We start from the raw sequence: 15,176 nt of genomic DNA, 5'->3' as shown, positions 1-15,176 counted from the left end.
GCCTGCTTTTCCCTCTGCCTGCCACTCTCCCAGCTTGTGCTCGCTCGCTTGCTCTCTCTGATTAAAAAATAAAAATAAATAAAATTAAAAATAAATAAAATTGAAGGAAAAAAACCCAAGGTGTAACTTACAGATAGTACATTTTATCCTTTCTTATGCATAAATTCTAAGAATTTGACAAATGCATACAGTTTAACTATTCCCACAATCAAGATATAGGACAGTTCTATCATCCCCATAAATATTGCTGAAATTTACATTTGATCAAGAGGAGTTACTGTTTTGGTATTAAAAAAAGTAGTGTTCTTATAATCTTTAGCCTTTTCAGGAAGTTAGTGCTCTTTATATCCCTCCCTCCATCCTCCAACAACCACAGACCTGTTGTAGAATATCACATAAATAGAACCGTATAGTATGCAGCGTTTGAGTCTGGCTTTTTAGCATAATGCATTTGAGATTCATCCATGCTGCAGCACATATTAGTAGTTTGTTCCTTTTTATTGTTAAGTAGTATTCCACTGTGTGGATGTACCACACTTTACCACTTGAAAAACATCTGGGTTGTTTCCATTTGGAGGCAATTACATGTTCATACCCAGGTTTTTGTGTACATGTAAGATTTTTTTTTTTTTTTAAGATTTATTTTAGGGGCGCCTGGGTGACTCAGTTGGTTAAGCATCTGACTCTTGATTTCAGCTCAGGTCATGATCTCCAGGTCCTGGGGTTGAGCCCACATCAAGCCTCCTGCTCAGGGGGGACTCTGCTTCACCCTTTCCCTCTCTCTCTGCCCCTCCCTGCTGCCGTGCTCTCTCTCCCAAATAAATTTTTTAAAAATCTTAAAAAAAAAAAAAAAAGATCTATTTGAGAGAGAGTGCATGTGGGCGAGATAGCGCAAGTGGGAGGGGGACGGCCAGAGGGAGAAGGAGAGAAAAATCCTCATCCCTGCTAAGTGTGGAGCCCAATGTTGGGCTTGATCCCAGGACCCTGAGATCATGACTTGAGCCAAAATCGAGTCAGATGCTTAACTGACTGAGCCACCCAGGTACCCCTAAATTAAGTTTTTATTTCACTTGTGTAAATACCTAGAAGTGGGATTGCTGGATTACCTGGTAACTGGCATACAGCCTTTACTATTATCTTTTTCCCCACATTACCTTAATGTGAATTTTATAAAATTTAGAAAGATTTCTGGCAAGTAATCTCTTTCCTGACCCTCTGAGGTCCACAAATGCACTAGAAATCTGTTTTAATACCAACTCATTATAACAGGGGTTTAGGTAACTATCAATCAAATCCTACCCTCAAACATCACTATTATTAGTAGACATTCATTAAAAGTTACTATAACTGAAGTGTTAAAATGTTAATACTTCCTGCTAAAGTTCCACTCTATACTAAAAACCTAACAATGGCTCTCCTTTATCAACAAACAACTGCATCTGATAGACACAGTCCCTCTTCTCCTATGACATAAATATCATATTAACAATAGTATGGTGACAGCAAAGACCTTCCTAATAGTGTGATATATACCCTTTCCACAAGTTAAGATTTGTACAGGAAGTTACTGGGGGAACGCATGGCAAGGTTACTCTTTATAGTTAAGTCCCCTAGTCTACTGAGGGCTTAAAAGTACGGCTAAACAGACCAACGTGCAACAGAAAGGTCTTTCCAACATGCACAGGTGAAGAGACCACCAGATTTACTACTTGTAGTGGACTTGAAAAAGCCAATCTAAACCTAATTCATGCACAGGGTGTAGGTCCATCTGCAGCTCTGTCCTAACAGCTGGATTCATCTGTACCATGCTAGTTGAGACGATTCTGTGTCCAGTGGTTCTCTCTCACCACTGTCCCTTATTTCATCTCATCCAGTGAAAACCTTCCCTACTTATCTTGGTATTCGTCTAAGGGAATGGCAGTCGGGGGTGACAGCATGGTATATCAAATTTAAGCTGAACTAAAGATCTGGTTAAACCAAGGCCAATGCCCAACATACTACAGGTATGGCTGTGTAGGACACATCTGGCTTCTAGAGCAGTTTCATTAACATTGCTTAAAAGCCTTATTTAACGTTAAACTGGACTGCCAAAACTCAGACCCTAAAATAAAGCAAACCTAACTGCACTTACGTAATGATTGTTAAAATAGCATTTTTCTGGTTAAGATTAGAATTGTAATCCCATCAACACGTGAAGACTCATAAACCTCAAGACTTAATTCCCCCCCCCTTCACAGTATACATTTTGTGATGTCATGTCAGGATCAATTGATAATAAAGCAACTTAGCTCCCTCTCACTTAAAGGAAATTAAATCTCCTCTGTTTAATCAAACCTCCTATGATCACATGAAAGTGGGATACATATTCTACACCACAGAAATGAGACTAAAAGCCCATATGGATAGGCCCTAGGGGTTTCTATGGCTAATTAGCATGCTGAGGTCTTTTTCCCTTATTCATTCCACAAATATAAGTACTGCAAATAATTACTACTAGCTAGCGTGACCACACATCTTGGTTTGCTCAGGACTGTCCTGGTTTTAGCACTGAAAGTCCTGAATTCTAGGAAACTCCTCAGTTCCAGGCAAACCGGGACAGATGGTCACCCTACTACCAGCACCTATCATGTACCACTGAGCCCTGGGTAGACAGTCATGAAGAAAGGATACATAGTCCTTGACCTCATGGAATTTAAAACTGAGTGAGGGAGACAGGCAATAAACAGAAACAACTCATTATATCTCCTGATAAGTGCTAAGAAGGAAGTGAATCAAGTCAATGGGGAATAGATCTATGATAGGGTGATCTGTGGGGGTTTCTCGGAGACAACGGCGTTTAGGCTGAGACTAGAAACTCAGGAGGAAAGAGAGGTGCAGTTTTCTGGACAGAAATCTCCAGATGGAATAGCTAAGGCCCTGAACTGGCAAGAGCTGGGCTTGGTCAAAGAGCTGAAGAAGAACCGGGGAAAAAAAAAAAAAGAACTGAAGAAGAACCAATGTGACTGGAGCTTAGCAGGCAAGGGGGAGAACAGAGTAAAGTTGGTTAGAGGTAAGAAGAGAAGAGTGTATTCCACGGTTTATAAGGCAAGACCAGGAGCAAGCATTCTTATTTGAAGGCAAGGGGAAGTCATCAAATGGTTTTAGGTGGAGTAACCATCCCCAGAGGATTTTCTTAAAGAGGACTCTGACTGATAGAGGAACAGACCAGAGGGGCCAGAGTGGAAGTACAGGAAGGAGTCAGAAGAAATCCATAGCAATGTCATCAGAGTGGATGGTGACCTGGACATGGGAAGTAGTTACAGGGACAAAGAGAAGAGGGAGAACTAGAGAGATAATGAGGAAAGAGTAGTAATTCACATAAGTTTAAATCTGATATGTTGGGGTACCTGCATGGCGGCTCAGTCAGTTAAGTGTCTGACTCTTGATTTGGGCTCAGGTCATGACCTTAGGGTTGTGAGATTGAGCCCCACATGGGGCTCCGCACTGGGCATGGGGCCTGCTTAAGATTCTCCCTCTCCCTCTGCCCTTCCCCATCTCTCTCTCTCTCTCTCTCCCTTTCCTTTACTCCCTCCCCCTCTATTAAAGAAAAGAAACAGATTTGAGATGTTAATTCCTATTCTTTCTTTCATATCAAAACTATAGGTAGAGGAACAGGATTCCAATGATGGACACTTGGCTACCTTTCAAGAGTAAGGAATGGAGCCATTGGGTGTATGTATGTTTTTGGGACAGAGGTATTTGTTTTGCTGGAACTGTTTCAACAAACATCTACTATTTTTATTTTTTAATGTTTGAGAAAAGATTTATTTATTTGACAGAGAGAGAGACAGCACACGCACGTGCATGCCCAAGTGGGAGGTGGGGCAGAGGGAGAGAGAGGGAGAAAAGCAGAATCCCTGCTGAGTGTGGAGCCTGACGTGGGGCTCAGTCCCAGGACCCTGAGATCATGACCTGAGCCGAAATCAAGAGTCAGATGCTTCGGGATGCCTGGGTGGCTCAATAGGTTAAGCATCTGCCTTCGGCTCAGGTCATAATCCCAGGGTCCTGGGATTGAGTCCAGCATCAGGATCCTTGCTCAGTGGGGAGCCTGCTTCTTAGTCTCCCTCTGCTGCTCCCCCTGCTCGTGCTCTCACATGCTCTCTCTCTCTCTCTGGCAAATAAATAAATAAAATCTTTAAAAAAAAAAAAAGAAGAGTTGGATGCTTGACTGACTGAGCCACCCAGGTGTCCCGCTACTATTTTTATTGAAAGAAAATAAATCCAAACAATGAACATATATACAAAAACCTTTCTGAGTTAATTCCAAAGTGGCAGTATAAAATCCTTTATATTTCAGATGATTGGCACTAAATGTGGCAACTTCCTCTTCAAATTTCCAGCCAAGTAATTATAATTGTAGATAAAATACTGACTTGTAAAAATGCCCACAGTTGTTGCAAAATTGACAAAATCATTTTTCAACCCATTCAAAACAAAAGGTACAGAAAATTTTTAAAAATTCTACTATTGTTACTTGTTTTTACTTGGTTTCCTTTTCTAATATACTTTCTAATATACATTTTTTCTACACCTTAAAGAAGGGTTATCAGTATTACAGTAGAGGGACTGAAGTAAGAACTCCCAAATTGACGCTCTTATCTCTGAGTAATCCTGCTGTAACCAGAAAAGTCAGAAAACTTTCCACCATGGATATGCCAAGTAGCATTTGCATATTCAACAAGATTAAGTGCTTACTCCGTGTCAGGCATTATTTTCTCTCTCTCTCTTTTTTTTAACGATTTTATTTATTTATTCCAGAGAGAGAGAGAGAGAGAGAGAGAGAGAGAGAGAGAGAGAGAGAGAGCGTGCAAGTGAGCAGGGGGAAGAGCAGAGGGACAGAGACAAGCAGACTCCGCACTGAGTGCAGAGCCCAATGCAGGGCTGGATCTCAGGACCCTGAGACCATGACCTAAGCCGAAGCCAAGAGTCGGATGCTCAACCAACTGAGCCACCCACGCGCCCCAGGCAGGCATTATTTTCAACTACCTACTTGAGGTCTCCACTTAGATCTCTCACGGACAACTTTAAACTCTTCACCTTTAAATCTGATCTTCCTCTGCGTTCCCCATCTCATGCCAGGACTTCCTCTTCCTCACCCCCAACATCCAATCAATCATCAAGTCCTTTCTTTATCCTGAATATTCTGTCCAATCAATCTACATCTGTTGTCTCTGTGAGTACCATACCAGTCCAAGTCAGGCATTCATTCAGCAAACATTGACAGGGTACCCGCTGCATACCAGGCCCTGTCCTAAGTGCAGGGATACTGCAGTGAACAAACAGCCTTGCCTTCCTGGAGCTTCCATTCTAGTAGAACTTACGTTTTCCACCATCTCTCGCCTGGACTCCTCTCTCTGCCACCTAACTGGTGTCCCTTCTCCAGATTACTCTCCACGTAACAGCCTAAAGCAAACCTTTTTTTTTTTTTTGAGAGAGAGAGTGCACACGCAAGAGAGAGCACAAGCAGGGGGAGCAGCAGAGGGAGAGGGAGAAGTAGGTTCCTGGCTGAGCAGGGAGCCTGATGCGGGGCTCGATCCCAGGATCCTGGGATCATGACCTGAGCTGAAGGCAGATGCTTAACTGGCATCCCCTAAACAAACTTTTTAAAAAACAAATGTGAACACCTCTTCAAGCTTAAAATCCTTCAGTGGTTTCTCATTACCCTCAGAATCACGTCCAAAGTCCCTTAACATTGCCAACATGGCCCCACCAATAACTTTAAAACTTCTTTTTAACCCCAGCCCACAGTAAGATCAATTCTACCTCATGAGCCAGTATACATGTACATGCATATATGCAAAATAGAGGTTACAGAAAACAATACTCCTTTTTACTAAGTCTGACACATGATGTTTTCTTTCTTTCTAAGATTTTTTAAAAGTAATCACTACACCCAACATGGGGCTCAAACTTACAACCCCAAGATCAAAAGTCACATGCTCTACCGACTGAGCCAGCCAGGCACCCCTGATGTTTTCTATTTGATTCAATTTCATTTTCATTTTTAATGCTGGTTGTGATTCACAAAACTGACTTTTCGATCTTCAAAGGGTCCAAACAGGGACTACTGCAGCTTCCTCTGTACCTTCTCTCTCCAACTTGTTATATTCCAGTCACTGTGTGTTTCTTTCAGTTTCATTAGGGTGCTAGGTCCTTCCTGCCCCAATGCTTTTGAGCATGCTGGTCCCTCAACCATGAACACTCAACATGTCTCTGTACTCTTCAGTCTCCTAATCTTTTCCTTAACACATATTCCAAGTCTGTTTAAGTGTTACTCCCTCCAGGGTAGTCTAGGGCCACTTGTCACAATCTCACAGTATCCTCGCTCTTCCCTCATAGCCTCTAGTGAAACTGTGAGGAAATGACTCTCTGGGCAATGCCTGCCCCACACTCAACACCCTCCTGTCTCCTCTAATCTCCTTGAAAGTGGAAACTGCTTCCATTTTGTTCACCCAGTAGCCTCAGTGCCTAACACTGTCTAACACATTTGTTGAAAGATAAACAATCTCTGCCTTTGGGGAACTTACAGTCTAGGAAGGGAGCAATAAGTGCACCAATAGATCTGGCGTTGAATTTTTCCTAAAAGCCTCTCTGCTAAAGCTCCCCAGCGACTCAATCTTGCCTGCATGGGAAAAGGTGAGTGAAATTAGCAAATGAGTTACATCAAGCTGGATGCAACATTATGACACAAATTAAAAACTTCAAAGTTAACACTGACACTTCTCACAAGTTTTTCATCCTAGACTTCTATGAAATACAAAAAAGACTATAAAAAGCAGCACAACTTTTAAACTTCCCAACTCTGGTGCCTGGGTGGCTCAGTCTGTTAAGCATCTGCCTTCAGCTCAGGTCATGATCTCAGGGTCCTGGGATCAAGTCCTGTGTTGGGCTCCCTGCTCAGCGGGGAGTCTGCTCCTCCCTCTCCCTCTCCCCCAGCTTGTGCTCTCACTCACTCACTCTCTCAAATAAATAAAATCTTTTTTTTTAAATAAATTTCCCAACTTTTATGGGGAAGGCTTATGGAAGGATACTTTATACTTTATATAAATGCCATAACAATGGCATTTTTTTACATATAATACCTAAAAATAACTCCTAGAAAATACTTAGGGGTCTGTTCTTCCAAAGACAAATGTAATTATTGCTACTTCAAGTATCATAAGCAGAGAAAAAGAGGACATGACAACATCACCATTTTAAATGAAAGGAAATTATGAAATAAAGCATTCCAGTATGCAAGTAGCTCAATTTTTTTTTCTTGAGAAAGGCAGAGTACAGTTTTTATAAGTACTGAGTTGTATTAATCTGAATAGAGAACTCTATTCCTTTATTATTTTGGATGCTTTTCATTTTATAAGACCCACTGCATAAATATTATTCCATAACGAGTGACATACATTATTTCCATGGAAGTCCATGATGGGGAAACAAAAAAACCTAGGTTTGCCTCAAACTCTTTTCCAAGAGGTGGCAAAAGCAAGTATCTTCAGGATTTGCAATTTTAAAAATGTTCAACATGGGGTGCCTGGGGGGGGCGCAGTTAAGCTGACTCTTGGTTTTGGCTCAGGTTGTGATTTCAGGGTCGTGAGATAGAGCCCCGCATCCAGCTCTGTGCTGAGTGCAGAGTCTTGCTTGAGATTCTCTCTCCCACTCATGTGTGCTCACTAGCTCGCACACTTTCTCTAAAATAAATAAATCCTAAAAAAAAATGTTGAAGAAAGGGTGTGCCCAACATAAAAAATAAGGTCACTATCAGGTCACATGTTAAAAGAAATCCTTCAAATTCTCAAAGGTCTGAGTTTGTTTTGTTTTTTTTAAAAGATTTTATTTATTTATTTGACAGAGAGAGAGGGAACACAAGCAAGTGGAGTGGGAGAGGTAGAAGCAGCCTGCTGAGCAGGGAGCCCAACATGGTGCTCAATCCCAGGACCCTGGGACCATGACCTGAGCCGAAGGCAAACGTTTAACAACTGAGCTACCCAGGCGCCCCTCAAAGGTCCGAGTTTTTAAAACCTTTCAAAGCTAAAACAATTTTAAACTACTCCAATTCAGTTCCTACACACCTCTCTTCCCATCGTGAAGAAAGGAAAAAAAGGAAACAGGCCTCAATAAAAAGCATCCCAACAATTCAAAGAGCCTCAGGGATTTAAAAGCCAACAGCTTTGCTACCTCAAACATCTCCGTCAAGTTTCTTCAGTTGTGCACACACTATAGCTGGGACAAGAGGCTATTTTTCTCCCAAACTACTTAGAGTGTCTTACCAAAAAGATTAACTTGCACACAGACAGTGGTCTCAATCATTAACATAAATGAGTACCTGGGCTGTACCTGGTAAAAATGCAGAGTCCAGGGCTCTATCCCCTGAGGGTCTGATTCAGTAGGTCTGGGATGGGAGCCCCTGCAAAGTACATTTTAAATAAGCAAGCCAGGCAGCTTCTGACACAGGTGGCCCTCCTCCCACCACCAGGAAGAATCAGCATAGTAGGCTCACCTGCCTCACTTTCAGCAAGGACTAAGTTGGAAATACTATTTCTGACATAATGACTTCTATTCCCATCTGGAAAATCTGAGAACAAAGGACCTCCTTTCTAACCGCTTTACTCTTATACTAGACACTCAGAGGTTTGTTATGGTTTTGTCTTTTCCACAAGGACCTTACACTAGACAGCAAATATGATATTATACCCCCAATGAAGACCCAGAACTAGATGAAGCAGTCCAAGGCATCTTGGTTAGAAAGGCCCAGATGCATTAATTTTGTTCTGAGGATTCCCAAGACCCCCAAACCAGCCTGACTTTGAACTTCTGCTAACGGTCTCTGGTGAAAACTAGAGGGCAGAGATCTTTGTTTTTGATTACTCTGAGAGCCTGGTGCAGCGCTGAACAGATAGATAGACAGAAGGCACAGGTGCCTCTGTTAGGATGTGCTGGGAAAGGGAATTTTGATCTGGTTCCCATCTGATAAAAGAATGCCAATGACAGTGGTTGAAGAGGAGAAAGTTGAAATTGCTGTTAAATTGTGTTAGGTATTACTTACAAATTTTATGCTAATTTCTTTTTATAAATAGATAGAGCTGGGTTTAAAGTTGCAATCCCTTCTAGTGTCCACTTTGGAAGAGCTCTTTGTGGATCAGGTAAAACCTCTTTACCACAAAAGGAAGCTCTGAACTAATTTCATTGTTAGAATTCTGTGGAAAATCATTACAGACAGAGTAATTTGCAGCTTAGTTCATTCATCCTCAGAACAGATGTCCTGGAGTGCTTTACCAAGGAAGCTCCCAAATAATCTTTTTAATTGATGTAACAATTTCCTCCAAACTATTCAATGTACTTTACAAACATGAATTCTAGCAACGTGGAAAATGACCATGAAACACATTCTCAATCTGCACTATGAAAAATTAAAAGACTAACAGATTAAGTTGGTATAGTGAAGAGTATGTGCCTTACTATCGTGCACATTTGGAGTTCAAATTCCAACTGTACCACTAAAAAGTTGTGTAAATCTAGATATGTTACTTCTTCAATCTCCATCTTCCTCATATGTAAAATGGAGAAAATGATACCAAGTTCACCATAATTTGAAAACTTGACAATGTAAATAAAGTACTTAATTGAGGTGACTAGTTCACCTCAAGCACTATGTAAATGGTAGCTGATGTTTTTATTGGAAATACCCACATTTCTAGATAAAAAAAAAGTTCTAATCCTCTTAAGTACCAGTCTAAAATTATCGAACAAATTTTTCCAGCCAAGAATATATTTTTTATATTTTTGTAAATTTCAGGAGCCTTTCAGTGAGAACATTTTCAATTTACCTTTCAATTCCTATCCCCAAACAAGGTTTTCTCCCTTTGATGAAGCCCCACAACTTTCCCACCTCCATACCACCATTTTCGAAACAGTCCTCTTTTCTTCAATACATTTCCAGTCCTTCCTTCTTAAAGTCCACCCCTTTTACGCCCTAATACTTTAGTCCTGAGACTTGTGGCCTAATACAAAGAACCCCCAAGAAGCCATTGATACAAAAGCCTTAGTTTGCAAGTGCTTGTACCAATATTAATTCTTAAAAATACTTGATCCTTATAATAGCCCAATTTGATACTCAAAGCTAATGTTGTATCTAGATTTTACAGTTACAGACAAAAGATACATAGCTATAAAACAGCACAGCCAGCCTAGAACTCAAAATTTCAGATTCTAAGTTCAGTACTCCCTCAACTTATACAGCTACTACCTCTTGCATATTCTTCGTATCATTTGTTCCCAAAACACGAAGGGAAACTGTCTTTGAATCTTCTGGTATCACCAGAGCACTGTTGTAAAGGACAGCTTCCTCCCTACAGTATTTTCCAGAGCATAAAAACAGTTCAACCCCAAGACAGTGAGACCAAAAGTTACTTTCAATGGTTCCTGCACAATCTTCAAGTAAGAAAGAATTCTAGGATGCTGCATGAAAAGAGCCAAGAGGCCTCAGTCATAGTCCTTCCAAGTCGTCCTATATATTTATCCACTTCTGCCCTCTTTCCTTCTCCCAGGAGTTTTCTTTGGTCTGACATCTCAACGGGGACCCTTCTCAACCACAAACGACCCTAGCTGCCAAATAGATTTGTGACCACTGCTAAGTCTTCCTCATCAAGCACCGCATAGGTTCCCCGGAACGTTTAAGGGTGTCTCTCCTCCAGGTCCACACCTCTAGTCTGAAAAACTTCATCTTCCAGAGCCCGCACCATCTCGCCCCCCGCCCCCACCACCCCACACTCACCCTTGCACCTCCTCCAAAATCTCCCAGCCTCCCGGGTTGGCGGGCGATACTTCCTATCTCTCTGGGCCCGGATCGCCAGGCCTGCAGCCCGCTGCTCCGATCTGACCCCGGCAGATCACGGACCCCTCTGGTCCCCCGAGCCCGAGGCCCACCAGCCTGGTCCCTGCCCCGCCTCCCCGCCCAAGGCGCCAAGTCCTCTGGGCTCCGTCTCCAGGCCCCGTCCGGACTCCGAGGGCCCCGGGAGCTGCGGGGAGGACAAGAAAGAGGTGGCAGCGGAGGTCAGGGCACGGGGCGGGCCGGGAGGCCCCGGGCCCGGCCGGCTCCAGGCTCCCGTGGCCCGGAGTCAGCCCTCCCGCTCCGCCGGCCCGCGCCTCCGCGGCCTGCCCTCACCTGATCCAGGTTCTCATCGCTGCCGCTGTCCTCCGTGTCCGAGTCGATCACGACGCGGCCTTTCCGCTTCTTTACCATGGTGGTCCCCCGGCTCCCACGCCGGACGCCGCCCGGACTCCCCTCTTGCCCGCCTGCCAGTGGGACCGCCACTGCCGCCGCCGCCGCCGCCGCTCGACCCACACAAAGGCGACCGCGCATGCGCGCTCCGCTCCGCCCCTGGCCCCGCCCCCCGCTCGTCGCACGCCGTTCGCCGGCGCCCAGTGCCCCGCCCTGCCCCTCCCCCGACGCAGCGTGGGAGGCGGGCCCCCGTACAGGGTTGGGTTCCGGACAGTGGACAGCGGTCCTGTACCCTGCGCGGGCCCCTGGTAGTTTTGGGTGTGTCTCCAATGCGGGGCCAAAGCTTGGTGTGCTACGTACCTGTAGTGAACTGGCGCTGCAAGCATCTGGGTCTGCTCTAAGTCTTTCAACTGGCCCACACTGATGGAGTGTCGAGGGCGCCGTCAGGGGCTTGCCCGCCTGGAAGACACAAGATCGGCTGGACCACGCAGAGGGCACCCGTCCGGGATAAAGCCTACCTACCGGGGCTGTGCAAGTGACACCTGACCTGGAACCTGGAGGATGCATCCGAGTTACCCAAAAGAAGAGTAGAAGGAAGGGTGTTTCAAGCAGAGAACCGCGTGGGCAAAAGCCCGTAGATAATTGAAAAAATTGGGTTCGGGGAACTGAAAGTTCATTATGGAACAGAGAATATGGTGTGTGGAGGGAGGCAGCGGCCACATCCTTCAGTGCCTAATAATCTATATTCAGAAGTTTGAACTTCAGTATTGAAAGATTTTAAACTGAAGAACGACGTTATTAGATTTGTGTTTTAAAAAGATTATTCTGGGTGCGGTGTGGCAAATGAATTAGAAGGGAGGGAGCCTAAGGGTGAGGAGACCACTTAGGCTGTTGGTGTCATTATGGCAAGAGATGATGGTGCCCCAAACTAATGAAGAGGCAGTGCAAATGGAGAGAAGTGGATGGATTCTGGATAATTTGGAAGGTAGAATTCCCAGGACATGAGTATTAGTTGGGAGAGAGGGTAAGGTGAGGTCCCTAGCACAAATGATGCTTAGATCCTGGCTTAGGAAGCTGGTGGTGAATGGGCCCTTCATCAAGATAAGAAACACAAGTGTAAAGGAAGTTTGGGAGACTGGTGTATGAAGGAAATAAATTCAGTTTTTTGCTTGTTGAGGTCAGTTAATTAAAAGGGCAACCTCAGGGGCACCTGGCTAGCTCAGTCCGTTGAGCATACAACTCTTGACTTTGGGGTCATGAGTTTGAGCCCCATGGGTGTAAAAATTACTTTTAAAAATAAAGGGCAGGGCGCCTGGGTGGCTTAGTTGGTTGGGCGACTGCATTCAGCTCTGGTCATGATCCTGGAGTTCCGGGATCGAGTCCCACATCGGGCTCCCTGCTCAGCCGGGAGTCTGCTTCTCCCTCTGACCCTCCCCCCTTTCATGCTCTATTTCATTCCCTCTCTCAAATAAATAAATAAAATCTTTTAAAAAATAAAGGGCAATATCAGAAGTGATTTCTTTGTGGGATTTGGAATATAGGGTAGGGAACATTAGCAATAATAATTTGAAAATGTTCTCAAAACTTTTGGGGAGTCATTAATTCTTTGTTCTGGTAGTGAAATTGGGAGTTAGACCCCAGTCTTCCCTGGGCATTACTGGGCATAGGCAAGCTGATGAGTTTTTGCTCTCTGGCTCCCTTTTTCTTTTCCTCTTTACTGTCTAAATTTTATTTTCTCCAGTAAGTTAAAATATCACAAATGTGCATGCCTTAAAATAGTAATAAAAGAAAATAACAGACTTAAAGGAATCCCTGGAACTAAACACATACCTAGATGTCCAATTTGCTGCTAGTTAACTTGAAAATGAGTTCAGGATTTAGAGAAAACTTTTTACTCCAAAAGATTTTTCTTAAGATATAACCCCTAGACCTCTCTCCCATGGCCAGAATGACTCAAAATAGCCAGGCTAGATTCCCTACTTCTAGCTACCCTGAAGGTTGGTGTCTTTCTGTAAGGAACCTCTTCAAATGTGTCAATAGAAGAAGACCAGGGGCGCCTGGGTGGCTCAGTTGGTTACATGTCGACTGTTGATTTCAGCTCAGGTCATGATATCAAGGTTGTGAGACAGAGCTCTGCTTTGGACTCCATGCTGAAAGTGGAGCCTGCTTAAGATTCTCTCTCCCTCTCCCTCTGCCCACCTTCTCCCCCCCTTGCCCTCTTTCACGTTTGCTCTCTAAAAAAATTTTAAAAAGACCATAATAGGGGCACCTCGGTGGCTCAGTTGGTTAAGCCTCTGACTCTTGATCTCAGGGTTGTGAGTTCAAGCTCCATGTTAAGAGACCATAATATTGTCAGTATACTTGACTGCAATTAAGAAAGATAGGTTCTAGGGCACCTGGCTGGCTCAGTTGGGAGAGCATGCAACTCTTGATCTGGGGGTCTTGAGTTCAAGCCCCATGTTGGGTGTAGAGGTTACTTAAATAAATAAAACCAAAAAAAGGTATTTTTTTTTAAGATTTTATTTATTTATTTGGCAGAGAGAGAGAGAAAGCAGGGGGAGTGGCTGGCAGAGGGAGAAGCAGGCGGGACTCAATCCCAGGACTCGGATCATGACTTGAGCCGAAGGCAGACACTCAATCGCCTGAGCCACCCAGGTGCCCAAGGTATGTTCTTTCTTTCTTTTTTCCTATATTCATTTGACGGAGAGAGACACAGCAAGAGAGGGAACACAAGCAGGGGGAGTGGGAGAGGGAGAAGCAGGCTTCCCGCCGAGCAGGGAGCCCGATGTGGGGCTTGATCCCAGGACCTTGAGATCATGACCTGAGCCGAAGGCAGATGCTTAATGACTGAGCCACCCAGGCGCCCCAAGGTATGTTCTTTATTTGAGTGAAATCTATTGCTTTTGCTCTTTCTTCAACGAGACTTCTAATGATTCATGTACTGGAGTTAGTCCATATTGAGAGTAAACACTGTCTTTTTTAAGATTTTATTTGAGAGAGAGAGCGAGGATGAACACAAGTGCACACAAGCAGGGTGGGGGGGGGTGTTGGGGCAGAGGGAGAGGGAGAAGCAAACTCCCAGCTGAGCAGGGAGCCCGATGCGGGACTCGATCCCAGGATCCTGGGATCATGACCTGAGCTAAAGGCAGACGCTTAACTGACTAAGCCACCCAGGCTCCCCAAGAGTACATGGTATCTAGATTGAATGAATAAACATACTATACTCTAAATTTCCTCTTGAGTTGGCTTCCCAGAGAACCCGACCTGTGCAAGTTTTCCCTTAGTAAAATAAGGATAATGATTCTATCTGCCTCTTTGGGTTGTAGTAAGGTTTAGATTAGTTAACATATGTTTAAAAAGTGCTTAGAGTACTTCCGGGCAAAGAGTAAGCACTCAGTAAATGCGAGCTATAATTGTTTAGGGAGGGGCTGAAGGAAGATGGTTAGCGATAGGAGATTTTTAATTTGTACACTTTTGTGCTGTTTGAGCTTTTTACGCTGAGTATGAATTTTTTATCATAATGATATTTTTAAAGATTTTATTTATTTGTCAAAGAGAGAGCATGGGAGCACATGCAGGGAGAGTGGCAGGCAGAGGGAGAAGCAGGCTTCCCGCCGAGCAAGGAGCAGATGTAGGACTTGATTCCAGAACCCCGGGATCATGACCTGAGCTGAAGGCAGACCTTAACTGACTGAGCCACCCAAGCGTCCCACATAATGATTGTTTAACAGTTTTGGGGTAATAGAATATTTTTTTCTTACTATAAAAATTATTCCTACTCTGGCACCTGGCTCGCTCAGTTGGTGGAGCATTCCACTCTTGATCCCGGGGTTGTGAGTTCCAGCCCTACAGTGGGTGGAGAGATTACTTAAAAATAAATCTTAAAAAAAAAGGTAGAAAGAAAGTGGAAATACATGCATGTGTG

General features: G+C 43.9%; 1 protein-coding gene across 1 annotated transcript in view; it reads right to left on the bottom strand.

The window, feature by feature from the left end:
- RTF1 (RTF1 homolog, Paf1/RNA polymerase II complex component) overlaps positions 1-11,392 on the bottom strand; it is a 51,911-nt gene extending 40,519 nt beyond the window's left edge. The window contains exon 1 of the mRNA XM_027571836.2: positions 11,195-11,392. Coding sequence (XP_027427637.1) covers positions 11,195-11,392 — 198 coding nt within the window. The remainder of the gene's footprint in view (positions 1-11,194) is intronic.
- Between the last annotated feature and the right edge of the window lie 3,784 nt (positions 11,393-15,176).

Source organism: Zalophus californianus, chromosome 6, assembly GCF_009762305.2.
Source record: "Zalophus californianus isolate mZalCal1 chromosome 6, mZalCal1.pri.v2, whole genome shotgun sequence".
Classification (NCBI taxonomy): domain Eukaryota; kingdom Metazoa; phylum Chordata; class Mammalia; order Carnivora; family Otariidae; genus Zalophus; species Zalophus californianus.
The sequence above is the reverse complement of the archived record's forward strand: the minus strand, read 5'-3'. Positions and strand labels throughout refer to the sequence as shown.